Source organism: Toxoplasma gondii, chromosome III (genome assembly GCF_000006565.2).
Source record: "Toxoplasma gondii ME49 chromosome III, whole genome shotgun sequence".
NCBI lineage: Eukaryota > Apicomplexa > Conoidasida > Eucoccidiorida > Sarcocystidae > Toxoplasma > Toxoplasma gondii.
In genome coordinates, this window is record NC_031470.1 from 877,685 (window position 1) to 904,696 (window position 27,012).

The 27,012-nt window shown below is 50.3% G+C and overlaps 1 protein-coding gene across 1 annotated transcript; it reads left to right on the plus strand.

The window, feature by feature from the left end:
• The first annotated feature begins 2,352 nt into the window (after positions 1–2,352).
• Positions 2,353–25,898, plus strand: TGME49_253370 (hypothetical protein). The gene is made up of 30 exons (XM_018781005.1): positions 2,353–3,287; positions 4,690–4,871; positions 5,515–5,560; positions 6,144–6,335; positions 6,958–7,398; positions 7,987–8,187; positions 8,991–9,323; positions 9,668–9,910; positions 10,547–10,576; positions 11,141–11,206; positions 11,431–11,493; positions 12,337–12,843; positions 13,604–13,681; positions 14,232–14,300; positions 14,910–15,140; positions 15,495–15,629; positions 16,460–16,564; positions 16,981–17,253; positions 18,062–18,223; positions 18,560–19,165; positions 19,634–19,672; positions 20,078–20,328; positions 20,746–20,875; positions 21,430–21,459; positions 21,980–22,417; positions 23,074–23,409; positions 23,941–24,269; positions 24,474–24,675; positions 25,084–25,119; positions 25,294–25,898. The coding sequence occupies exons 1-30, from the start codon at positions 3,140–3,142 to the stop codon at positions 25,335–25,337; spliced, it is 5,946 nt and encodes a 1,981-aa protein (XP_018638186.1). The 5' UTR covers positions 2,353–3,139; the 3' UTR covers positions 25,338–25,898.
• Positions 25,899–27,012: the final 1,114 nt, after the last annotated feature.

Genomic DNA, 27,012 nt, shown 5'->3' on the forward strand with positions numbered 1-27,012 from the left:
GTGGCAAGGAACCGGATGTGTACTGTCCTGTTAGAACGCGTATTCACAGCGAGAGAAAACGACCAATCAGATGCTAGTGGGGTCAGGACTGCCGTATCTGAAAAAAGAGCAGAGCGTCTGTTTTACATCAACACTAGAAACTGCCAGTGTCACAGTAGAAGTATAGCATAGAAGCCCTATATGGTGCAGTAACATGTAGATGACTGTACGATGAGGGTCGACAGTCTGGGAAATCGTCGGTTGTGTTCCACCGTTTACTGGTGTCGTGTGGAATTCGTACCGACTGACTTATAGCACTAGTCATACTCGTACAGAAGACAGATTCACGACAGGATACTTCGTAGTGTCTTCGAGTAAAAGGTACGGCTTGGGAAGGACGGCATCGCTGACCCTCTATTGATGAACAGCTGTGAATAGCTGCCATCCTCAGTTACGCCACAAACCAGTGCGATGCTCTCATTGCAACTCTGATAGAGCATCAACAGCAAGTATGGTTCAAGCAGATGGTAAGGTGCCTTACTCACGGAAATATATGAGGTAACGGTCGCGATTGAAATTAGCAAACCAGCTCTAAACAGGGTTCAAGCTGAGTCCACAGCAATGGCTTAGATATGTTTCTCTGCCCTTGATAATCGACCGTTATTTCGCGTTAATGGTTCATTTGAAACTGGCGGCCTACCCCGCACAACTTAACGGTGATACATAGTAAAGTTTTCTTTTGAGTAGACGCGGAAGCAGTGGATAATATCTCATGCCCTATACTTCATACGGATATGCAATTTTGACGCAGAGGATACACTACAGAAAGGTGGTTAAGTGCCTAGGAATGTGACCTGACTTGAATTGGAAGTGAATGTATTGTATGCCTGTGTATGTGAGGGTGTTGCAGTCAACCGCTTGCTAACTAGCATCGACAAATCAACGTTAGTGCACTTATTGAAATTGCCCACTTTTCAACTGATGGATCCCGGCTGTTTTCTATTCTGTTGTCGTAACTCCGTAGATGCTTTATTTGTGTGATTCATTTTTTAAACGCGACATCGAATGGAACTTCACTGCGGCGTTTGTCCTCATGCGGCCAGGGCAGAGTCAAGGGCTGGCGAACTGAAGCGTTCCCTGCGCAATGCCACAACACAGTAGTTCTCTTATGGATTTTACTTCTGTAAGCCTTTTCATTTCCAATGCAGCCACACGGATTAGCTTCTGCAAGGTTTTAATAAGGTGAAACTAAACGGCTAGCCCCCTAGAAGTCATTCCCCGCGGATCGGCATGCACAACGCCGTGAACAGGAACACGCATCCTATGAGAAAACACACTTGTATGCTGCGACCTTAGTCTTCCTTGGTTGATCTGTTCCTCGCAACGCTGTCATCGCACCACATACATGAAAGACCCCTTTCGTGTTTAGCGCTGTTGACGCCACAGTCGAGGGATTCCCCCTACCGCGTCGCTCACGCATACACCCGCACACCAAGGCAACCTTTTGTCACCAACTTCAGAGCCACGAATCAGACTGAAACTCTGCGTCAGGTACAAAACACACTCTTATCGCGAGTTCATGTAATCAGTCGAAAAATTTGGACTTTGCGCTTGTCTTCCCACTCTCTCTGATACCGCCGCAGCTCCGGTACCTCTCAAGAGCGAGGTGGAACCCATTCAGCGTCTTGGTGACAGTCCGACTTTGTGTGTAAAGATTACGATTTCGAGTAGTACGAATGAAATGTTGTTATCTGCCATGTTTCCCCTCCATTCGTCGCATTTGTTCGTGCAAGACATTGGCGGTCACCTGGGAGCCGCAACGCCGCGGCCTGCGCATAACCTTGCCATGCAGGCGGACACAACTGTGTAGTAATTTTCCGGCTTTTTCCCTGTAGACGAACTGTGGATGGCTCTTACCCTTTCAAACTCGAAAACTGCCTCGCCCCTGTCCCTTGTTCCTGGTGAAAACGGTCTAGATACCGACGCCCGTCGACAAGTCACGCTTTTCTCGTGGCTGCTTCCCGTCTGACAAGAAAGACAAGCAAGCTCTCAGTCTGTGCACCGGGATTCTGCCGCACTGCTGGCTCTGTGGAGATTCTTTGTCTGTCCATTGTTTGTTCGCCACAGGCGTTTCTCGTGGAATGTGAGCAACGCGTTAACGAGGAAAGGTAACGGAAGAAAGGAACTGGGACGGGATCGCTACACGCAATGTGGTTTTCTAGGGACCTGCGCCCCGCCGCCTTCATCCTGTTGACTCTGGCATCGCAAGTGGTCTGCGTTCCCCCTGAGTGACCGCGACCTGCGTGCCTGGAGCCCGAGAGAAGGACGCATGCTTTTGCTTGCCACACAAAATAATGTCCTGCCTTTCCGCTTCTTCTCTTTTCGACTGTTGAGAAGAGGCTTGTCTGTTTTCAAATACGTATCTTTTGCTCGGTTGATTCCTTCGCGAGTGGTGAAGCCCCCGCCGCGGCACGGACTGGGGTCTCCCCAAAACAAGACATGAAGGAGCGTTGGCTGCCTCGCTGCAATTTTCCACTTTTCCCGGATCTTTCGGCAAGCTGTTTCTCCCTTGTGCGACAGCTGCCCCGTTTAAATACTTGGGACACATTTGTCTCGTTTTCAACTAATTTTTTTCCAGAAAGCGGGCAGCTACTCCCACGAACTACGTCGCCCCGCTACAAACCCCCGCCTGTGTAACGGCCTCTGCCTAACCGTTTCACGTGGCCCTTTTTTCAGTCTTGCGATCGACGAAACTCAATTTTCCCCAGGACGAGAGGCGTCACAGACTCCTTTTACCCTTCATCTGTCGTTTTTGCGTGTCTGAAGCTGTTGTGCTTCTCCTTCTCGGTGGGCCGCAGTCTAAGCCGAACCAGCCAGATCCGATTTAGCAACACGTGACGCAGAACCACCGTTTTGCCAACTATCTAGACGGCGAAGGCAAAGTCGTTTAGTGTCCATTTTCAGCGCGAAAATTGGTTTTTTCGTCTGTGGCAACGGATTTTTTTTCACGCCTCTTCGTCTGCTGGGTTCCGTGGCTGCTGCCCGGTGGTCTGCAGAAGGCACCGCGGTCGGTCTCGCCCGAGCTCTTCGACTTGGTCGTGCTGGCTTGTCCCTGAATTCGACCAGCAGTTAGGGAAATTGCAGTCGTTTTCAGATTCAAATGGATCAAGGACGGGGGAATCTCTTGACTCCTGCTTTTCGCAGGATCGTGGCGGCTGTAGCTTGTGCTGCAGCCGCCCTTCTGCCACCGGGGGATGCCACAACAGTGACAATGCCGCCACGTGTGAAGGCTCCGCCGGTCCCTAAATGTAAGATATTGGCGTCTCTCGTTCTTTTTGACTCTTCCGTTTCATCTCGAGTGATCCAGTGTTTTGCGCGACGAAAACATTCTAACGAAAACCCAGTTTTGTGTGACACTGGAGCGTTGTAGAGCTGTGCGTCGTGGCGCCTACCAACAAGCAACAGTTGGGAATTGCTGTTCCTTCACTCTCAAAGGCAATGCGTGAGCTGTCCATGCACGTGTCGGTTTCACTCGTTGATCCTCAGTAGCTAGGATTACGAGGTAAAACACAGTTATGGAGAAACTGATCAGGCAAATAGATACAGACCTTGCAAAGATCAGTTATGTCCGATGACGGAGCTTTGTACACAGAAAACCATTTTACTGTGCTTGTCTTTATACGCATATATGCGCATTTCCACGTGCACATATTTGGGTTTAAGGTGGAGATGGAGTCTGCAGCGCGGAGAAGAGGAGGCTGCTGCCGCTGTCCTTACTTCTCCAAATTTGAAATTCGGAATTCTCTGCTTCTCACTGAAACGAGTGCTTGATCCCGAAAGTTATTTGGCTTCAATTTTTTTCTCGGTACATGCGCTACGTTCTGGCCTTATTCCTCTATGCGGCGGGACTCTTCTCTGGCTCCTCGGCCTTCCTTCTTACACGGTTCAAACGAATTTCTTGGCGGTTCTGTTCTGCGGCTCATTTAACTGTTGTTCTTCGTTGTTGGAACCTGGAATGCCCTCGACTCAGACCTCATGTCTCAACCTGCTGTCACGTAAAGGGCGAGTATCTCGAGCTACACTTCTCTTGGGATTATGCCTCGGCTTTTCCTTTTTTGCGAGTCCTTGCGAATCGTCTCACCTGTCTTCGTCGCGTGTCTTGCATCTCCTCGTCCGAAAGGGCTCTGTCTGTCCTTTCTTGGCCTCTTCCTGTTTCGATTTTCTAACCGTTACCTGCGTGGCTTTCATAAATCGAATTCGAGTTTGCCTTTTAGGGATTCTTTTCCTCAGCCTATTCCCGCGTTTCTTCACCTCCTTCTTCGCGTAGGGCCCTTCTGCGCGTTTTTCTTTCTCCACACTCCTCGTTTCCGAGTCTTCCCCACTCAAGCTCTTTGGAGGATCTTCCTGTGCCACCAGTTGTTCCTTTCATACCGAGGTTTCTCCATACTGTCGCCTTTACTTCGCCGTCCCGCTTTTCGCGACTCCTCTCGTTGACGTTCGCGGTTTCCTTCTTTCTGTGGTGAAGACACGGGCCCGAGTTTCCGAATGTGGTGCCACAAAAAGTGACTCACATATCCTCTCGTTTTTTCTCTTCTAGGCTAAGCGGCTCAGGCTTTCGAACCGTACCCGTTCCCCACTACTGAGGGAGACCTTTGATAACAGCGACGCCATGAGCCGTTGAAGCGGTCTTTGCCTTTGTCGTCTTTGCAGCGTATGTAGCGGCGACCCAAGTGATTCCTTCTGGATTCGAGTTGATCGAGGAAGTCCCGATCGTGGAGAAGGGCGGAAAATTCCAGTTTGCCTTCAGAGATGGCGTTTTGTCAGTCCTCCCCGGAACATTGCTTTTCGAGTGCGATCCTACTTCACGAGAGGATGCAACGATGAGAAAGCTGGTGAGGAATGTTTTCAAGGCGCGAGGCATGCACCTGAAGATACTGGTGAACGTATACGGGCCTGCTTAAGACAGATGAACGTGGTAGATTCCTTTTTATCTCACGACTTCAACGGAATCCACATGGATTTGGTCCAGGCTTGATGTAAGGATTACTGATATAACTATATGAACAGCAAGAAAAAGTACAATCTAGAGGCGGTTCGTGGCGCATTCGCAATGAGTGACCTGGTTTCCCGGATGTCGTAGACTCGAGGGTGTGTAACAGAAATACTCTGTACTTTTGTTTCTGCATACAAATCCACGAATGGGTTCGTACAAGCCGGAGGAGCTGTATCCCGTTTTCGAGCCTTTTTGAGCCTATTGGATTACTTTTAAGTACAAAAACGTGTGTGAAAGAATGCTGTTCGACCCGAAGCGTGTCTCGCATCTAGCGTCTGCGTTCAACACGTTTCCTTTCTAGCGTTATGCATATGTGCTCATAGTGACCCCGAGTGCTACACACGCAGTCGAATTTGCATTTTGGATTCGTGATTCTGTCAATTTTCTCGTTGTGATCCCTTTGGTGCTCTTGCACGCAAGCCGTCTGAGCTCACCGCTATCACTTCGTGACTTCCTTTTCTTTGTTTATCGCCGCCGCACAGGTCGCCTACATCCCAACAGACACAGACGCCCCTCCCTTCGTTCCTGGTAAGGCTGCTTGCAGGTGTCGCGTTTGGCGACCGACATTTGTGTCTCATTTTTCTTGCTTTTCTTGCACCTTCCAAGCCAATATCTTGTCAAAGGCTCAATATGCGTGGTGAAGGAAATACGTAGCTGCGTCATTCGTACCCCATCGACTTCCACTAGTACACATAGGTATCAGATGCACTCAGCCTCTCGTCAGACAAAGAGGGTCTGACTTTTACGGCATCCAGGTGCATGTACGCACATATATATATATATACATATCCCAGCTATTTTCTTCGTGGATATATCAAATGAATTCTCTCTGCATATTCACGAAGTAGTTTTCTTACTTTTCCCCAGAAACAAACACACTTTCATATGGGTGACACATCATCAGTTGTTTCGGTTAAAAGCAATCCAGGAGCAAATTTGGATATTTTCGTGGTCTTCCGCTCCACGGCATGTGAAGAGGGTGTCACTACATCCCGCGTCTCGCCTCAACACGGCTCCTTGCCTCCCTTGTTGCGTCACCCTTTCTCTCCTCTTGGAATGTGTGATTGTGGCGCCTTGTCGCTTCTGCTTTCCACCTGTTTCGGTTTTTCAGTTCTTGACCAGGGGGGAAGTTTGCCGATTGTATGCGGTGCCGACATCGGCCGTCGGTGCTTCGTCGTGGAAGGGAAGGGCCTCTTGCGCCCTCTGAAAGATCGAGAACGAGTTTCTGTCGGATCGTCCACTGCAGTCTATGAAGTGCTTCCTGGAAATATCGGGAGATTTGCTGCGCCAAGTCTCTCCTCACGTAAGGCAGGCGCGTCTGGCATCACGAAGTTCTGCTTCATGAGGATTGTAGAGCACCTCCATTTCAAAAGGCATCTAAAAGTGTTGAACTAGACTTCCGACGGAGTCTGATGTGGTCTTACAGTTTGCGCGTTTAGTTTCAATGATCTTTGTCCTCCAAACACTCGCAGGTATCACTCTACCGCTTAGTTATCCGCAGCGCATCGTGTGCGCTCCTGTCGCTACCTACCCTCCGCAGCTGCCGCCTCCTCACCGAGTCTCGACCGACCGGTGCATTGGTGCTCTTGAACTCTTCAAAATACATTTGGATTTGCTACAAACGCTCTCCTGCAATGAGAAACACCGAAGTTCTATTTGCTTTTCACCGTATGGTATTTCCACGACATAACCTGCGCAGAAGCGTCGACTGTCTCAAACTCGGACGCCTTGCGGAACTTCGTTTCTTTTATCTTTTCTTCTGGAGTAATAGTCCCCGTGTGCCTAGGCGTCTCGACCTACCGTCACAGTGTCCCTGAGATCGTAATCGCGTGGTCCAAGTCGTAGTAAAACTCGTTAGAAAACGCGTATGCCAACATGAAGCCAATGCCGTCCTCTGCGATGCTCTGTATCTTTTGTGCGAGCAGTCGAGAGTCAGAAAAGAGGGACTTTCGTGCTCGATCAGATCCTGGGGTTCTCCATGGCTACTTGCGAGACGCCTTCCCCGAATTTGTTTGGAGGCTTCCCGAAACTGACCGGCGTGGAACAGGTGGATCCTTTCAGCCGCTCCATTTTTCCGGTGTCGTCTCCTCGGCCTGCGTCCCACTTGCCGCCGCCCTACGTGAAACCTGGAGATGAACTCGAGATCTGCTCCGTGCCTCGCCGGGACCTCATTCACGCCGCAGAAAACAACATCTTTGTCGTCAGACCTCGAGAGGAGAACCGACAAGAAGGCGTCTCCTTCCCTGTCCTTGGAGGACCCATTGTCTGCGTGAAGTCCGAGACGGGAGACTCCCTGGGTCACCTCGACCAAAACATTTCCGCTGTCGCCGACGAGAAGACAGCCACCGCGAATCTCATCTCTCCTCGTGAGCACCGCAGACACCTCCAGGTGTTTCAGAATCTATACATATAAGAGGAGGAAACGGAGCCATGAAAGAGTCGGCTGAAAGGCATTTGAAAGACAGAGGCGAGATGAGCAAGAGGAGAGACAAAAATAATATAAAGAGGACGGGAAAAGAAGAAAAACGGAAGCAGGGATGGAAAGTTACAACGGTGCAAGGGCAGAGAGAAACGACGCGAGAGCAGGGAAAAGAGATGGTGAGGGGCGATTTGTCTCTGATTGGATTTCGAAGCCATCAATGTGTCACCAGGGCAGCCAGTTCCAAACTTATGACTCCACTCTCTAGAGATGAGACGACTGGGGAATTTCAGGTGTCTTTGGATAGAGCTTTCATCTTCAACAAACGGTCCCCCGTATGTAACCTTCCGCGTGATTTGTCTGAACGTTCATAATTTTCTCTTCTCACCGAAGCGCTGTTAGATCTGCCACCCTACGTGCACACGTCTACGAGTACATTTACACATAGATGCATGCGTAACTCTGCCTCCTAAAAGGTGTCCCTATTTAGTCCGACGAAGCGTCTGTGCCGTGGTTGCGTTCTTCTCTCTGGCAGTCACCCCTGTTGGCATGAGTCACCGACTTACCTGTGACCTGGGGCCCAACGCACACACTGTCGAGACTCTCCTTCGATCTGTGTCGACGGACAAGACGAAGCCTCTGACTCCAGGACCGAATGGGGAATTTCCGAAGCCGAACGTGCACCATTTCTCTGCTCCCTTTGTCCCGTCGGTCAACGCTCCAGTTCTAGTCGAAGGTAGGCGAAAGGAGAGGTTTGCACGCGAGGAGTAGATTCACCTTCTCATGGTTGAACGCCGACGCGAGCCACAGGAACGCAGCTGCCCCTCGGCTCGGACGTGACGTCCCCAAACGATGTCACACGCGGCAACCGGCAAAAAAGCAAGGGACGTCGGAAACGTGAACTCGTGTCGTTTTCTCTCCTCGGTCAGCGTTTTTGAATGGAGCGTGGTCGGTGGTCTCCCGGCAAACACCAGCCATTGCGAATTGCGGTCCTTTGTTCCTCGCTAATCGTGTTTGATTTTTTTTCTCGCCGTTGTTGCGTCCTCCGGGGCTCTCCTCGTCTGCTACTCACTTCATTTCAAAACTGTGTCCCGGGTCTTCCGCTGGTTATCTCCTCTCCAAGTGCTCCCTCAAAGCTCTGCGGATCTGACGTTGTTCACTGTCGACGTCCACCAACAGCAGGACTGATTCTGTATAACCCTCCACGAAACCAGCGTGGGTTTGTTGGGTGTCTGACGCGAGGCATTCGTGCCTGAAAAGTGGAACCAATGTCCCCCGTTTATTCGGTGTCAGAGCCTGGATTTTGTGTGTACTTCTCCCCCCTATTCTGAACCCGGTGTTCTTCATTTCCCTCTCGTAGCACCTGCGTCTTTCGCTGTCGGTCCTTGTAGAACATGTGCGTCTCGAGTTTTTCTCCAGTGGCATCTGCGGCTTGGGTTTTCCTCGCTCCTCTCTGTTCGAGAACCTCTGTTGTTCCGGGCACCGTTCGTCTCGCTGCTGGAGCCTGGAGCTATCGCTTCTCCGCTTTCCTTCTTTCAGTTGACAACCCGGTGTCCTGGGAGCCTCAGTCCTTGAAGAAAAAATGCAAAATCGGCGCAAGTCTGGCAGCCCTACAGCCCCACTTATTGCTGAAGTCGGAAGTGCCTCACGGAACGCCAGTCGAGTGCGAGGTCGTCCATTTACCAGCTTTTCAAACGCAGGGACAACTTCTGATGATCGCACCCGGAAAGGGCACCGGCGCCAGGCCGCTGCTTTTGCCACCAGGCTCGATTTTGCTGAACCAAGAAGACGACCTTCCCCCAGGCCTCTTTCAGGTCCTCGTCTACGACCTCTGGGAAGCAGACGGACTCCGTGCTGTCCTTAAACAACTCTGTAAGTTAAACCGTCCAAGGAACATTGCAGAAAAAACGTTATTCGTCTCTCGACGCGTATTATACATACATATATATATATATATATGTCTATGTAGGCAGTCTAACGTTTTGGTAGAAACATGCTTTCTCAAGCAGACCTGTGAGTCAAGAAATCACGAGAGGGTTCCTGGTAGAACAAACACACGTACATTCGATAGAAATGTCGTCTACATCGCGTTCATGCTTGAATTATGTTTGGAGAGGCGCAGTTTGCACTAACGAACTCGACTTGAATGCGGTCCATTTATTTTCCCCTTCCCTATACATTCGTTTGTGTTGCAAAAACGATGGCTTGCGTTGTAGACTATCGAGGAGCAGACCAGCAGTCGTCAATTCCGGTGTACGCCCAGATGGAGGGTTCACGCATGACTGCCGTCGGTTCGTTTCACCGGGTAAAGCAACTCTTTACAGTATTCAGCGGGATTGACCCGACCGCGCGAGAAAAGGACATCGAGGCCACCGCGCCTTTCTACTACAGCTCTCACTACGGCCTGCCCGTTGACGTGGGCTTTGTCAAGATGAAATCCGGAGTCGGCTTCTCAGTCAGTAAGCCAGTCGGTTTCAATATGGGACTAGATGCGCATGGAACTTTGTTCCAAAGAATAACACTCGTAATTTGAGTCACCACGCATGCGGTCCCACTCAGATAACACCTGAAGCTAGACTCATTGTTTCACACATCATAGAAGAGGTTCCTAGCCTCATATAGACTTCCTTTTCCTGGGGAGTGTCTGTTTTAAGTTGGACTACGGAATCGTATCTTCAAGGGCTTTGTTTGGCGTCTTCTTCGGGTTTCAACACCTCAGGCATATCATTTTTCACTCTTATCACGACGAGAGAGGAACTCTCATATGCGCACTGCTGCCCCATGTATAAAATGAATTCATGCGGCTGTATGGGTCGATAAAAATGGGTCTGCGCGTTGTCGGTTAGGTTCGTGCACACATCCACGAACGTACGAATGGAGAGCGCCTTGGGATGTTCGACATTTGTAGAGGCTTCTGACGATCCTTTATTACCCGCTGAGGAACCAGGGGACCGTCACGAGCGTGGGTGGCCTGTTTTGAAACTTTGCTGAAGCATGGAACGCGTCTTCATGGGCTCGGCCACTGATGAAGACGCCGTCCAAGTTTTAAATGGAGCGACCATGCAGTCAAAAACGTGTTGTGATTTTTCGTTCAGAACGAACCCCCGAAGCGCTTCTTCTCCTCGGTAAGATTCCTGTCTCCACCTGCGTGGCCACACGTAAAAGAGTATATATATATATATATATATATATCCGAGTGTATGGGATGAATGAGTATGTGTATCCGTTGCCATGTGTACGCTGACGACAAGACGCTGTTGACAAAGACCTGTATATTTAAAGCATGCACTGGCTTTTGCTGGTACATTTCATATCGTTCGTGGTTTTAGTTATCTTTGGGATACGGACTAGCGTCAAGAGGGGAACGCAGGATCTGCACTCGATAGTCCACAGCCAATCCTGCACGTGTGACTCTCATTATCCCACGGCCATGTTGTCCGGAAGCATTAGCGGGGATGTTTGCTGCTCTGTGAGATCCGCACGGTTCACGTCTCCCTTCCTATCCAATCCCCGGCACCATCACTGCAAGCACACCTGTTCGATAAAGGAGGTGTTCGGGGGGAGTGCAACAGAAGAAGTACTCGAAGGGTAGCTGCGGGTGTGTCTGTCGACGCATGTACATAGCAAACTGGAAATGGCAATTCCACAACAAGAGAGACCAAGCTTGAAATTTTTTCCCTTTTTTTCAGAGGATCTTCTCAAGGCCCCGCTCACTCCCGCCAGCCAGAAGGCGCTTGCAGAACTCTCACCCTTCAGTAAGCTCAAGTTCATGCTCTTCATTCGATCGCCTTACCTTTTTGTCTGCACGCAGATGGGCACGTAGCCTTGAGCTCTGGGTTCGAGTACACGGCGAGGGATGTACGGCCATGCCTTTTTTGCGTTCTCCAGCATTTGCTTTCTGTTGTGAAGGCATAGCTAGAGCTGAGCGATTGACGTAGAATCTCTCTTAATCGCGAGCGTTTTTGTTTTCGGTTTTCAGCTCGAGAAGCCGAGAATATCTTTTCGCGTCTCCACCGCCTCAAGGGTCACTTCACTCGACCCAGTAAGGCAAGACTTGAACTGCATTTGCACCTGAAGGACCTCCATGACGGCATGTCCTCGGATCTCACGAACAGTCGTCCGGACATGAACAGGTTCTTCGTTTTTATAAAATAGAAAATGCGCGGAAGCTGGCAACCGGATTAGCAGCCTCAAAATTTAGAACCGTCAATCCCGTCTTGATGGAGGGGACTTGGTCTCCTGAAGACAGTTTCGAGTTCCGATTTTCTGAGGAACCTCCACAGATCTCACTGTGGTGGAGGGAAAGAAACAGTCGTGATCATGCGTCGAAGAATGACTTTTGAATCGCCCAAATCGTGCAAAAAAAGCCTTTCCATATCCTGATTAGCGAGAGAATGTAGCCCCACACGAAAGCCCACACATGCACTGAAGTGGTTTTGTACATCCTTGAGTTTCTTCATGTTGGTCCGCCACTTTCTCGTTCTCTCTGTTGTCTCTGATTTCCGTCTGAAGTGACGTTGGGGTAATCACAGGCTCATCCGTTTATTATAGTCCACATAAGGTTGGAATAGAGCCCTTCCACGTGACCCTAGTCCGTCAACTCGCTACCTTCTCTCCTCGGTGTCGAGTTGATGTCGTCTACGGGGATGCAGCCGCACTGCCCACGCGTTCAGTGATGTCGCTGCTCTTGGCGCGCCCTCTTCCACCTGCTGAAGGCGTCTCAAGCAGACCCTCTTGCTCACGAGTCACCAAAGTCTCTGTCCCCACATCGGACTGCTTGCACACGAGGACCCTCAGATTCATTTCCTAGGCTGTGCCGTCCCGCCTCTTGTTTGGAATCTTCCTCTCTCAGCTTCTCTGTCCCCTGCTCTCCAATGCGTCTCAGAGTATGCTGCACATGCGCCGGTGGTTCTTCCACTGTTGAACGCGGGGCTCACTGCTTTGTTGGATCGGCACAAGGAGGCAGACACGATGTTTCTTTCGGTGTACCCTCGCTCGCGAAGAACTCGAGTGACGGATCTGCAGATTCGCCTGAACTACCTCGATAAGTCGCACACGGGAATGACTGTCATCATCCGGATGCCGATGCGCCTGAAAGCGTTCATCTCGGTTACACATCTGGCGCCGCAGGTCCAGCGCAATCTGTCCCTGCTGCTCGAACTCATCGAAGACCCGCAAAGGCCCCTAGAAGCCGTGCTCCTAGGTGGCGGCAAGTTCGGCTTATATTCGGAGGCAGTCCGAGTCGCGCTGCGACTGCTCCGTTTGGGCCACTGCCGACCTTGTGCAGATGAACAGGTTCTCCAGGCCTCTCCTTCCCCAGAGGTTGCTGAAGGTCGCTGTGGTCTCTGCTCCGCAAGACGCATCGACGACATGGTGTTTTTCGATCTCCATGGTAAGGGAGGCGAATCGTAGATCGAAATTCAGAGAGGCCACGAGGAAACTGAAATATGGTCTTTCACTTCACGGAGAGACCCTCAGTTTTGTCTCATGGGGATCGCCTCCTTTGTGAGGACAGAAACCCACACAGGAGTCATACGATCACGAGTATAGCGGTTTCCTGTGATGTCAACGTAGACAAATTGAACTCTTACGCAAGACTGCATCTCATGTTAAATATATATATATATATATATATATATGTATATCTGTGAAAGTTAGGACAGATATTTGGACGTGCGCCGGCATCCGTGGTGAAGGCACTTTTCAATGCATACCGATTTTTACTGAAGTATATATATATATATATGCCTCAGTAGTGCGTAGTTGTATTTTCTGTGTTTGTTTACCGTTTTTTGTGTGTGTTTCGCTACAAGTCTTTTTCGTGAGACCGAGATCTCTCTCGCACGGATAAATGACGGGAGAAAAGCACCCAGACTTCAGAGCTATCGAGCCTCCGACTTAGAGGCCTGGGCAGATGTCCCTTCAGATGCCTAAACAGCAACTCGAAATAGGAAGCAGTGTGTTCCCTCAAGAGTCTCTGTTTTTACACACCCATCTCTCTCTATAGAAAAGCATGACTGTTCACTGATGACATGTAATTTTCCTCGTTTGTGTCTCTACTCAGGGATATCTCACTGCGTGGCGAGAGTGCAACTAGGTGCCAAACATCACATTTTACCGAAAATGTTTCCTTCGCTCTTTGTTTCCCACAGATATTCAACCATCAGTGACGACGATGCCGACCCCTGGAACCTGGATGAAATGGAACGACGACACTTTCCTCATAAGCTGTAGGCGCGGTGATTTCTAAGATTGTGCAATTCGTGTGTTCGTCCCTTCATACAGGCGTGTCGGAACATCGCAGGTTTCAAGAAATATATGGGTTTATTTGGAGCGCTTCCACTTCATTCCCTCTCTTTTGTGGCGGGTAGAGAATAGATGGTTTTTTTCCGCAGATACTTGACCACAGAACAGTCCGTAGGGCACACCGTAGAATTGACGCCGTTGCATGAAAGCAGGACCTATTTCGTCTTGTCTCCCATGAAAGAGAAAAGTTATCTAGTCGTAAAATTTTGTGTGGCGTGTCCATGATCATATTCCAAGGAATTGTGATCTGGTTTACGAAACGGGCAACTCAAGGTATCGACGACTTGGGAATCTTCTGGTTGTAGAAGTGCCACTGTCTTGGTCGGGTGTTCCAAAACGCGAGACGCACGTGTCTGTTTGTAGAAAACCTATTCCCGGTGGACAGCTGGACTATTTGGACATCATTGAAGATCGTTCTTGCGGGGTTAGTCTTGAAAAAGTAATGGATCGTCTTCTTGTTTGTGTCTCTCGCAGTGCCTCCGGATTCGAACAACGGCATCTACCGGCGGTATGGCGTTGAATTCGATATGCACACGGCTGTCGGTAAGAAACAATCACGCCGCCTCTTCGTTTACCCTCTCACAGACTTGCCAGACTTCTGCCTACAAGGCATTGCTCCTATCTGTGGATCCAGCCTGTTAACCCTATCAGTACGCGGTGGAGAGACCTGCATAACGAATAAACGGCGCTTCTGTCGATTGCAGAGATTGCCTTTTTTTCTTCCACCCCTGTGTCCTTCGTTCTTCCATGAACGCCATCCCAGTCTTCGAGATATCATGTTTTTCCTCTTCCTCGACATTGCCCAGAAGGGACGTGTCCAGAGACCGCTTCACACTGAAGAGGCCAAGACCCGATTCAGGCAAACAGCGATGCCCGAGTTCCTAGTCCGTGGCTTGGCGTCGCCTACGGAGTAAAAATCCGGCGTCTTCGTCGGTTGATTCCACCTGCCCCGAAAATGGTTCGCCTTCATGTAAATTTTCGTGTATTGCTCAGCTGTGGAAGACTCATCGGATTTTTCAGGGACTTGCCCTTCTTGGTACTAGGCCAATCTGTGATCTATTAACATCCGTGACAAATGGACGTCGTTTTGGAATCTTGTGCTTGGCGAACAAATCAGTGTATCTTTCATGTTCCTCTCTTCGTGCGTCGCAGATATCCCGCCGCGTCTGAGCTCGCGCTTTAAGCTTTACGCAGGAGCGTGCATGCGATCTCATCTGATCCGGCAACTTCAGCCCTTCTTTGAGAATCCAGGCCTGATTAAGAACTGCCCTGCTCTGTCGAAATTTGCCAAGACGCTTCTTTGGGGCCTGCCCTTTTCGGACGCAGCACCGATCCTCGAGTCGTCGAAGCTGCTCCTTCAGCACGTCGTTGGTGCATGCAACAGTAAGCTTGCAGTTCGTTTCTCGCCTTTTTCCAACCGTTTCCGCAGTATTTTTGGCTGTCTACGAGTTTCGTGCAGACCTCTGATTCGAGGCTCCATACTTTTCGGTGTCTGCGTCTCCATTTCATGTTTCTGTGTCTAAACGCGCCTACCGTTTGCTTTTTCTCCGTCTGGTACGCCGCTTCGTCGCGGCACATTCGTCGCCACTTCTACGCTGGGTGCCTGCCGTCTTCATTCTTTTTTGCTCTCACCCAGACTATCGGATGTGTGTTGGATACTCGCGGTTTGACACCTGGTTTGGTTCGGTGGTGCTCAACTCGGTTCCTTTCTGTTTTCTCGTGGTCCTCTCGCCTCAGTTCCAGAAGCGTCCTGGGCTATCGACAGATGCCTCGACAACGATGGAGATCTTCTCGGCTACAGGCGCTTGCCCGCCGTAAGACCCCTCGGCCGCACGCGCCTCGCAAATATCATGCGGGAAATGATGTCTCCAGGTAAAGATTTTCCAACTGATTTTCTCCAGATTTTGGCATGCTATTCCAGTTTCCGCAAGGCGGGGCACAGAGTCGGTGAATTGGGCAAATGGGAAGAGTTCCTAGTTTTTTTTGATATGGAAAGGATTGTATTTTCACGTTAGGTTAGAAACCGCGGTGTAACAAAGTCCTAACCGGGAGACGCCCGGAGGTGCTTTCCCTCCCCCAAGGAAACGGAAGGGATGCGTTTTCGAGAAGACGGGATGGGTGCGACCACGTGAATTATGAAACGATAAAGAGCAAGGTGATATCGATCCTCACTAGCTAGGCCAGTCATCTGCGTCAACGGGACAGGAGAAAGGGTCGGAGGGTCCGGCAAGTCCACGAGACGCGAGAAGGAAGTGCTGTGAGATAACAACCGGAGAAACGAGAAAGACAGCCATCTTGGTCTCGTGGACAACCTGATGCTCTGCGCCAGGGTGGTCGAGCGAGAGTGAAAAACGAACACAGCCGAGAGATAGAAGAAAAGCAACGGGGCAGTTGTCTGCGTGATCAGATGCCGGGTTCCTTATCCTCTGTGTTAGTATGTATTCATGTATGAATCGATAAAGAGACAGACATATGTGGATAGGAAGATAGAATGATATAGATAGACACAAACATAGATATGTATAAATAGATAGATAGAACAGAAGACACAGTGAAATGCCACCGTGCACAGATGTGGGTTCTGTCGGAGTCGGTGGCTAGGAATTAAACACAGATTCAGATGGAGACGTTGAAGCCTATAATGGAACAACAGCACCTCTTCGGAGATTCGCAGCTCCATGGCTTGTGTTCCCCTTTCTCAGTATCTTCTTGGCATTTCTTAACTTCTCTCGCCATGGGCGAGGAACGTATTAAATCTTTGCCGTCTTGCCGCCTAACAAGCGCCGCCCTCAAACTCTCCCGCGATGGTACGAACAGTAGTAGTCTTTCCTGGATGGAGAGCGTAGAAGGATTATGTCCCCTCCATCTGTGCACCGCAATTGATACACGGTTCTGTGTTTCGGACGCAAACTTCTCGGATAAACACCATGGCTTCGCTGTCCTCTGAATCACATACACAGCTCCTTGCGTAGATCATCGCGACTGCCTCTTTCTTTCTCTCTCTCTCTCTCTCTATATATATATATATATTTATATCTGCACGTAGGTCTGTATATATATATATATATATACGTAGGAAAACATGCAGGTGTAATGTGTGTATTTATAAATACAAATACATGGCTTCTTTGTTTGCATGCGCAGCTGTTCTTTTTCGGATCCCGAGTACCCTCGGTTTTGGTATGTTAACTTCTTTTTACTCTCTGTTTTCTCTTGTGTTTAGCTCGTGCTGTCCTTGACGGGTCAGGCGACAACCTGCCGCCTCTCCCCTCGTACGTCTTCGGTCCCCGAAGCCCTCTGTGGGACGTTTCGGCGGCAGCCGATGATTTGACGGGGAGAAGGGCAATTCTGCTCATTTCTTCTTTCATGGAGATACCGATTAAAGTACTGGAGGAACTGCTGGGTATCAACCCTCGAAGCCCAGTTCAGCGCACTGCTCCTGGCAGCTTCGAAACGCATTTCCAGGCCCCGATTCTCTCCTCCGTCGATCGAATAAGTACGATTTCGAAGTTCCTCGCGTCTCTCGTGCATATGCTGTTTTTTGTCGTTTGGATGTAGAATTCGATTCAAAATATTAGAGGGATATGGACGCGCGCGCCGGCTGCATGGATCTCAGAGGAACTCTCCCAAGCAGGAGGCCGCTGTGGAGAAGCGATAGTTCACCGTGTAGCTTGTAGCGCTTTCTCGCGTCGTAACACCTCGGCAGTTTAGGATATGAAATGTAAACCGGTCGATTTTCCAATAGAGCAACAATAAAGGGCAGACTCGCGTTGTCTTGCTTATCCTATTATCCGTATGAGATCGAATGCCTCATCGGACAATCCGTTTCGACATCTGTGGAGGTGCAGAAAACACTTCTCACCTTAGGGGTTCCTTTTGCAAGACCTGCATAGACACGAGACAGAGAATCTGCGCTCTGTGCGTAGTTTCCTCGTTTTGATGGTGACCTCGGGTTGCTGCATGTCTGGCTGTCGCGCTCAGTGTGCCTAGATTGTCTTTTCCTCCTTTTCGACCTTTCCCCCATGAATATCCTTTTCTCGTGTTTCCTGGTCCTTCTCAACTTTCTTAGAGTTTCAGGTTTTCTCCACAATGTGCAACTGCGACTTCTCGGTGACGGAGTCCTCGATTGCGTCGTCTCGCTCCCGCGCGATTCATTCGCAACTTCACTTTTTCTGCATGTGCCTCTCTAATTCTTACCTCAGTTTTGTACCATATTTTTGAAAGTGGATGATTTTATACACAAACCGACTTCGATTGTTCTTCACTGCTTCAGAATTCTTCTCTTGTCCCACCCTGCTTTTCAGCATTCGATCGCCAACCTCGACAGTCCGTTCAAGACTACATTTCGTCTTGCTTCACCAATCACCCGGAGACGTGTGCAGGCGCGTACAAGACTCTGGGATGGCCTTTGTCGAAGGTTCCCGAGGACGACGTTGAATTGCAGGCGTTCGACAGGGCGTTTAACGGTGAGTACGTGAACAGTGGCAAGAGACGTTTTACTGGGAAGAAGACAAAGACCATCCGTAATTACTATCCACAGATTTGGAAGCTTTTGATGTGGAAAGGAGTTATACACCCCGCTCCACATCTTTCAACACGTAGCTGATTTCCTCTTGAATCGTAAGAAGAAAACAGATAGGGGAAATACAGGAGAGAAGTGAATTTGGAGCGAACCTAAAAGGGGGGCGAAAGAGTATTCAGGTAGCGTTTCCGACGCCTCTTGGCCCTCAGTTCCGCCCCCGTCGGCATCGCCTTCGAACTTCTTTTCTCCGGTGGTTTTTCGCCTGTTCTTTTGCGTGCAGAGATGCGTGTGCGCCTAGATCGAGAGCCCATGCCAGAGTCCCTTCGTACCGACTTCCAGCAGGCCCTCGCCGAGTTCGATGCGCTGCCACCGGAGCCCGTCACCCCGACGCCCGAGCTGCCAACGCGCGAGCCCGAAGGGACACCTGCAGACCACGAAGGGACACTTGGGGAGACAGAAGGGACCTTTGGCGACACGGAAGGAACACGGGCTGGAGCGGATGGGGTGGAGAGCGAGTTGCGTGCCCGAGGAGGCCCCGACGAGTTCCCGAAGAAGGAAAGTGAGGACCTGCAGAGGGGAGCAGATTCGAAGACAGACGAAGACGAGCAAACAGCCGCGTCAACATCGGGTTCTTCCGGATCAGCGAGAGACCCTTTCACTGTTTTCGAGCTGCCGACAGCGACTTCTCCCGCATCAGGGAAAGATGGTTTCACAGTTTTTGAACTGCCGGTTGTCGACTCGCTTCCCTCGTCTGGTTCTCAACGGGTCACACTCTGGGGGCAAGGGCAAATGCCGAACGCGTTGCTCGGCGCTTCTCAGCGAGCCGTTTCCACTTCTCGACGCCTCGCGTGGCCCTACATTAACAAAGTACTCACCGCGAAAAGTGGTAAGATTCTGTACAAGAGAGGCACCTTTTTATAGGCACACATGCGATGTCAGTTCAAGAGAAGCATATATATATATATATATATATGTATACATGCGTGCATGTCTGTAAATGAGATAGAATGTGGGAATGTGATGAAATCGGTTCATCGACGAAGGATGAATAACGGGTGAAGGTTATGACGGTTACGGGAAACTCGATGATCGGGTCGCTATAAAGACGTTTTCAGAGGCCGGTTTTCTGTAAGGTAGCCGAAAACATAGAGTGTCGGACGAAGGGGGATCTTGCGAGTGTATTGACACCTATGTCTGTTTCTGAGCGACGGTTTCGTGTAGAAGGTGATGAGACCTTGAATGTGTGTAAAATGCAAATAAGTCGTCCAAGCACAAGATGAGGTCACTCATTTTGTGACACTCCCGTAGGAGGCTCGTATGACTCTTTCGATTTCTCTTGTTTCTTTCCTTGTAGGCCCGATGACTCGCATGCCCTCCTGGGTGCGCACCTCAGGTATGCGCGATTTTTCTTACTAGACTTCAGGTCCGATTCGACTTGTTTTCCTCTCCTTGGTTCGGCCTGTTCCTTCGCACGTAATGCCTGGTGTTGCGCCCTCATCGAGCACGTGGCGAGATTTCACAGTTTGCTTTTTTTCCCTGTCTGCGTCTGTTGCATGTTCGCTGTCGCTACCGTGTTCAGTCTTCACCTTCCGGCTCTCATTCTTGGCCTGACTTCCTCTTCGCCTTTTTTTCACAACGTGGGCAGTCGCTTTTTTCCCAGCGGTGGGACCTGAAAACAGGCAAGGTCGCGCGCGTCAGGAACCCTGTTCCACGTGTAGCTCCTTTCTGTCCTTGCGAAACGTCGCCACGGAAGAAAAAGCCACCCGCATCCGATTTGGATTCTGGCTTTGACTTTCAGACACATGCCCCTGTCTAGACCCAGAGATATCGGAGGGATGCCGCATGGACTCGGTCAAGTCGACGACCGATGTGATCTTCCGTCTCTCGCTCCTGATCCCCCCCGTCATTGAGAAGTTCATGTCTTCCCAGAGTTCCACCAGACAACTGGAGCCGCCGTTTGCTGCCTTCTGCGCTTCGGTTGGCATTTTCGTCTCTTCCTGGCAGCAACACCTCGTTGCCGGCGGTCACGAAGAAAAGGGAGGCAACATGGTGAGTGCAGTTGGTCGTCTAGACAGCCGAACTGTTCGGGACAGTCTGAAACATTTTTGGCTTTACGGCCGGGATGGCCAAAGGCGGAGAAGACTTGATTCACGGGTCTGTTCGAAGCAGTTGGTATTTGCTGGGTACATATACGCAGTTCTTTCTGTTTTGAGGCCGCCGAGTGTCCGATCTTCCTCGACGTTCCCACGGTGTAGTTACCTCATCCTCGAGGTGTAATTCCTGATACTAGCCGAATCGCTCCACAGCGTAAAACGCAGCCGTCGACTTCCTCATGGTCATGTTAATCTGCTTCATCTTTTTCGTGTCCATGCATACGCCAAAAAATTGTCGGCTGAGCCGTGGAGCGCAGAAGCTTTTGAGCTTCCGTAAACGTTTCTGTGACGAACTTACCGGTTCGTCTTTCAGGCGCATTCGACGCTAGTGGAGCGTCTGGCACACGGTCACAAGTATCTGTTGAAGACTTACTCAGAAGACGGGACGTCAAACCACTCTCACTGGCGTGAGCGGCGACGGAGATTTATGAAGTTCCAGAAACGTAAGTCGGGTTGAAAAAGGCGAGATTGAAAAATGTACCCAAAGACTTCTTTGTGTGGCCAAGCAAGCGAATACCATATTTCGGCGAAGTCTGTTCAAAAAACAACATTCGTTGCTTTCGTAGATAGAGTTTTGTAGATAATGGTGGCTGTGGACTAAACTTGACGGCTTCAGAACCCCAGTGTGCACATTCGCTGAAGCTTAGGTTTTTGGAGGTATGCACTGTCTCTGCTGACATGGGAGATAAGAGGAACCGAATATTCCGTGTGTGGAAATTTGGAGATCGATAGGAAATCATGCTCACGAGGAAACCGTGGGGCATCACTGAAGAAGCCGGCGGTCACATCCAACTCGTGGACGCTTCGAGGATGAGGCTTTTGCCTCTCCTCTGGTCTCGTACTGTTCAGACACCGAACTCTTCGAGTTCTTCGACACGTTTTCGTCTGCATCAAGCAAATGCGTCTCCAATCCACAGAACGCTTAACGCGTGACTCCCTTTCCTGCTGTGTCACAAATCGGTTTTCTGTCTTGTCTTTTTCTCTCGATTCTATGCAGAGTACCTGTATCGACAGTGCCGAGCGCTGAGTAAGTCTGAGGGCCTTGTCCGATGCCATCCACGGAAAAGTGCCAATAATTTATTCATTCTCCACAGGTCGCCGGTCATGACATTCTGTATAGACAACTCAGGTCTCCTTCGTCGCGGCTGGAGGAACCTCATCGTGTCCCATGTGGACTCCCCTCCTTCGTGCTTTGCCCGGCGCAATCATTACAACTCATGAAGATCTCCGGCACTCTTAGACATACGTGGTTAAGAGAAACGTGCCAAGGATACAGTCCCCACTTCTTCCCGTACCCACACAAAGACGTGATTTATGTGTTAGCCGCGTCTTCTCTGTTCATCCTTAGGCATGGGTCTCGCCCCGCATTCCCATCCCTCACGGTTCCTCCCTAATTTCGTGCATATCTGATTCACATTGACTCCATTTAGGAAACAACCCCCCGCACGTATCCCACCTGCCCGTGTCTCTTCTATCTCCATGCGACCCCACCTTCCTTTCGCAGGTTTCCACGTTTCCTGCTTGTTCCCTTGTCTCCTGCGTCTCAGTGGTTGCCGCAGGGAATGTGGTGTACGCGCCGTTTAAAACGAAGCGGTTTCCCGCTGTTTCGCTGTACGGAGGAATTGCCAACACTCTGGACACGCCATTCACGGACAAGACGATAGCACTGCAGGGCTTGTCTGTTTGGAGCGAAGAAATTCTTCGACGCCACCGAAACGTCTTCCGGAGGATCGGCCGGACGGTTCTGCGCCGTCCACCCCAGGCTCCGCAGATCGGCGCGCTTTTTGCGGCCCTCCACATGTCCCACATTTTCAAAGATTGCTTCAACATGGCCGGCGGAATTCTGCTCCGAACCTGGTACTACATGCATGTTCAAGGTTCGACGCTCTTGGCGGAGGCCACCCGCCTCCCGAAGATTGGTGCCCACCTCGCTGCCGTTGGCTTCGGTTTCGCTGGAGGCACCGACGTACGCGATAGCCTTTTTGGTAAGAATAAATGGGAAAACGAAAAAGACAGAGATATCGCTATCAAAGAAAATCAGTTTCGTTGTGTGAACAGAGACACGCGCGCATCTCTGAATATTTTTCAGATAGAAACAGTCTTTGCAACCTACGGAAAGGGAACTCGTGTATTGGTGCCATACGTCACATGCAGCCACGCTTGCCCCAGAGGTCAGCGAGAGGCTCTGCAAGAAAAACGGTAGACGATGCGCTTGTGGAAGTAAGCAGAAATGCGAAAGTTGATGGCAGAATTACGAGAAGTTTCTCTGAATGGATACAAGATACGGAAACCTTGTCACTGGCAGCAGACGTACCTGATATCGGCGATTCTCAGAATAGTACATTTGTTACACTAAGATTTCGACATGCTTCCCAAGAGACCCTTGCTGGCAGTCATATGTATTGTCCTGTGTCACATTTCTTGGTGTCTGGGGCGGTACAAAATCGGGTTAGGTGGTGATGCAAGGAAGGCGTCTCCCGCTGTTGTTCCGGACTACGGAACGGTGGTCCCAGCGTGTATTTCAGTCCACCGCTGCTGCTAAGCTCTCTGATGAAAGAACCACTCATGTATCGAGCAACAAACAACGGATTCTGGTGTTTCACCCCTCGTCATCTTCTTTTGCCTCTCCTTGCCTCCCCAGCGCCAGCGTTCCGCGAACTCTCCAAGGTGGTGACACCTGTGTGGGAATCCGACAATCTGTTTACTTCTCTAGCCGCCTATACACCTGGAGGCGCCGCTCCTGCTTCTGCAAATGCTTTTACAAAGTCTCGTTCAAAACGTGTTGCTCGGGTGGAGGGGCCGAAAGAGAAGGGACAGGCTGCAAGCCGCGAGACGGGTTCAGGGGAGAACCTGCTGGACCCCGAGAAAATAATTGGAGAAGGCGGCTCCATGCCTGTTCCTGCGTCGCTGCGTCGAGGGTCGCCGGATGTCTCGAGCTTTCTGTCTTTCGACGAGAACGTGGAATATGACAAAGCAGGTAGGCTCAAAGGTAGACCGAGTTGAACACGGGAATGGGGGGTGCAAAAACAAAAGCGGCGCTCACCAACTAAGCGGGAGAGGAGACGTCTCCATGCGGCAGACGGGAAACGAACTTCTCCAAAGAGACACGGCCTTGCTTTTCTTTGGAAGTGCGTTGATGATAGGAACACGTGTCCCCATTTCTGCGATTAAGAGTCGGGAAGGTGCATCGGCATTTGGGAAGAGATCCAGGGGAAAGAGGGTAAACCCACTCCTAGGTTCATCATTCTCTGTTTCTTCCGTGAATCGGGACGCAGATGTTTGTTGTATTTGTCGAGATCTAGGAGCATCACGTTTTTCTGAACTCTCCCCCTGTCCATTCTTTCCACACGAAATCCCGTCGGTTCTTTCTCCGTTTTCTTCGGTCGCTCGAGGGATTCTACAGAGTTCCTGCAACACACTCGGAAGACGCGGTGTGCAGGGGTAAGGTTGCGTTTCGGAGGAGTTTCTCGCGTATTCATGGCTTTTGCCCTTGCTCGTTTTTTCCCAGACGCGTCCGAGCCAGCTGAAGGAGGCAGATTCATCGCCAGCTTGCGTTATAATCCGCTGCACTTTGCGGACCCTGATAGGGAACTGATGATCGTCGAGGTTCCTGTGCCGGTCTCAGCTGTGGAGCGGCGCAGCCTCGCTTCTTTCACTTCCGACGACGTTCTGCGTTTCATACAGCAGAAGCTCGTCTCTCTCCACTCTCAGCTGAGGGCTAGGGGTCGACCAGCGGACAACGGTGCTCTTTCGATGGTGCAGCTCCAGGAAGAAACCCGAAGAGGCAGTGGAGAAGCAGCAGCAGTCGGAGCGACTGACAGAGACTTCAGAAAGCAGGTACCTAAAGACGCAGTGGAAGAATGTCTAGTCCCGTTCCACCGGTTCAATAGACAGACATCGCGCTCAACATCAGAGGCATTTTTCGGGTATACATCAACCCAAATGTCGGGGACAAAGCACAGATATGTCCTTGCTGCGATGAGACGCTTTCGTTAACCAACCGATGACTTGCTTGTTGGTCGTCCTGCTGCCTGTCTGCAGTGCCACGAACACGTGGTGGAATCCGGAATTGTCGGTTTCCTGGCGGATCAACTGGACAAGGACCTGTCGCGAAAGAATGGTGTCCCCGCCAGTTATCTGGAAATTGGGCGTCTGTCTTTGCCCGCTTTCTCCGCTGGAAGTGTCATTTCTCGTGCGATGCAGAGTACATCCACAGACACCGTCGTGGTTGTTCAGATGCCCGGTGAGGACAGCGAATCAAGAAATGAAAAAAACGAAGCCTGGTAGAAAAGGGTCCAAGCGGATGCTGTGGGTGGATTTTCTGAGATTTGATCCCTGTTCGTACTCGATTCTTGAGCTGAGGGAAAGTGGATGCAGGGACAGAAAAAGTGTGGACAGTGAGAGGTGAGAGTAGAAAGGACAGATTTCAGCTTTGTAATAGGACACTGTGCCCGTCGGTCGTGAAAGGCCTCTGAATAGTGTGCTTCTCTCTTCAAGAAGATTCTTCTCTGACTGGTAGAAAGAGATGTGACAGTCTAAGGCGCCAGTCTCAATTTTTTCCACTGGATTTGCGGGTTCGTGACATGGGAGTTCCGTGCATGTTCACATATTTTCCGGTTTTGCCGTTTCTTCTTTTCTGTTGTGTTTACAGAAGTCGGCGGCGATTCTCACCTCGACCTAGAATCCAGTGGGTGGAAAAACACGCTCTAGCGAAAGGCATGTTACCTTTCACAGGTTTCATATAACACTCTACACGGGACAATGCAGTGCAGTGGGTGGAGGTGACGAATGTCTCACTGTCTTCCAGCCCTTGTGGACGAGCGCATCATGCCGATTTTTTTGTTGTTCTATTCTTTTTCAGGCACCTTGGATTTCAGTCGTCCAATCACTATCGGCGACATGTGATGAATTGCAGTCAGGAAAAAGCTGAAGCCTCTGCCGTGCTACGATACTTCGTGTCTAATTGGGGAATCACGCGGTCGAGGAACACTCGTGGGAAGTGCAGTGCCCTTGTCACAGCTTCTGACATTCTGTTCACAGACGACACCGTCTCTATTGGCGTGTTCTGTTCGTGGGCGGCAGTCTGGCGCCAGTGTGATTTTCTTTCATATGCCTTTTCCACTATAAACAGCTTTTTATGGAGCGAAACCCGCCAGTTGGGTGTCGGTCGCGGGATGTTTTCTCGTTTTCTGGACCCTTCGGAGTGAATCTCGTAGCTTGCTACGAAGGGCGTCTGTGTTTGGAACGGAGGCCACTGCTCAGTAGTTTTATTTATCGAGGTAAATTGATTTTTTAGCGGCAGCGGCTTCGTATGACTATCTGCAGGCCTTCGGATTCAGTCCCGACGTTCGCTAGCCTTTTGTGTGACTTACTTCTTGCTCATTTACCCAATTACTGGTCGACCACAATGAAACACTTATGAACCGCAAGCCGTTCGGCTTTTCTCTTCCCGAACAATACAATTGGTGGAACTGCCGTCGTGTGAAACGATTCCGCGATTTAGCTGTTAGAATGGGTATCCGAACCACGAATCAGAATCTCCGCTATGTTATTCTACAGTTTTAGAGGATAGCAATTACCCTCCATGAGAGAAGTTGCGGTTACTAACGAGTTGGGTGGTAGCCTGAGTTAGGGAACGCGTAACGGGGCCGTGATTATGGATCGACACAAGGACTTATTCGGCGTCCAAGCGTGCAAACCCTATTCGGACACACCTCACATTCTGTTTCGATTCACGGACTGAATTATAGATCAAGGGAAGCTGAGAAGAGCGCTGTGTGTCAGTATTATTCCCGTCTAGTCCTCTTTCAGGAACAACTTCGCGATTCCCAAAAGATGTGCACCCTTGTAGATATGGAGCTCTCAAGGCAGCATCCTAACCTCAGTAGAGCACAGTAAGCGTAAGCGAACGTCAGCTTTCCAGGAAATTCTTCCTTTAGTTCTCCGCGCAAAACAAGAAATGCGATTACGCCGACACGCATTTATTTATTCAGCGAGCAATACATCAGTTACATCTGATACACTATCCTGCTGCTGCGGATTCGTCATCTAGTCGTCATTGTCTCCACCGGACTGCCGTTTTTGCCGAAGCAAGTGCAATAACACTGCTACACGAGAAGAATGCAATCCTGTCAACATTCACCGTGCGTCCCTATAAAAAACAAACGAGTGAAACTATGCCTGCGGTGTGGTATCAAACCCAGCACGGGGGGAAGAAAGAATGAGTGCTGAAGAGGCATTCCACAGAACAATTCTGCTAAGAGAGTGCAGAAAATGTCACGGGGCTCGAAAAGGCCGTATTCACAATCTAACACGCCCCACGTCAACAGTAGGTGGAGGCCTCTTTGCATTTTCCCGAGACAGTGCTCATGTGTCAAGCCCCTAGATTCTGGCTTTAAACCGCACAGTTACGGTACAGTGTCTCGGAACCCCCTTTCACGCTTTTGCTCAACACCTTCCCTTTCGCCTGTCATCTCTTCGCCAACAGCTCCTTGGAGACGTCGAAGCAGTCTCGGATGACGGTGCACTCGCGGGGTCTCAGATTCGCTACACACTCGCTGTGACTTCCAGCTAAGCCGCC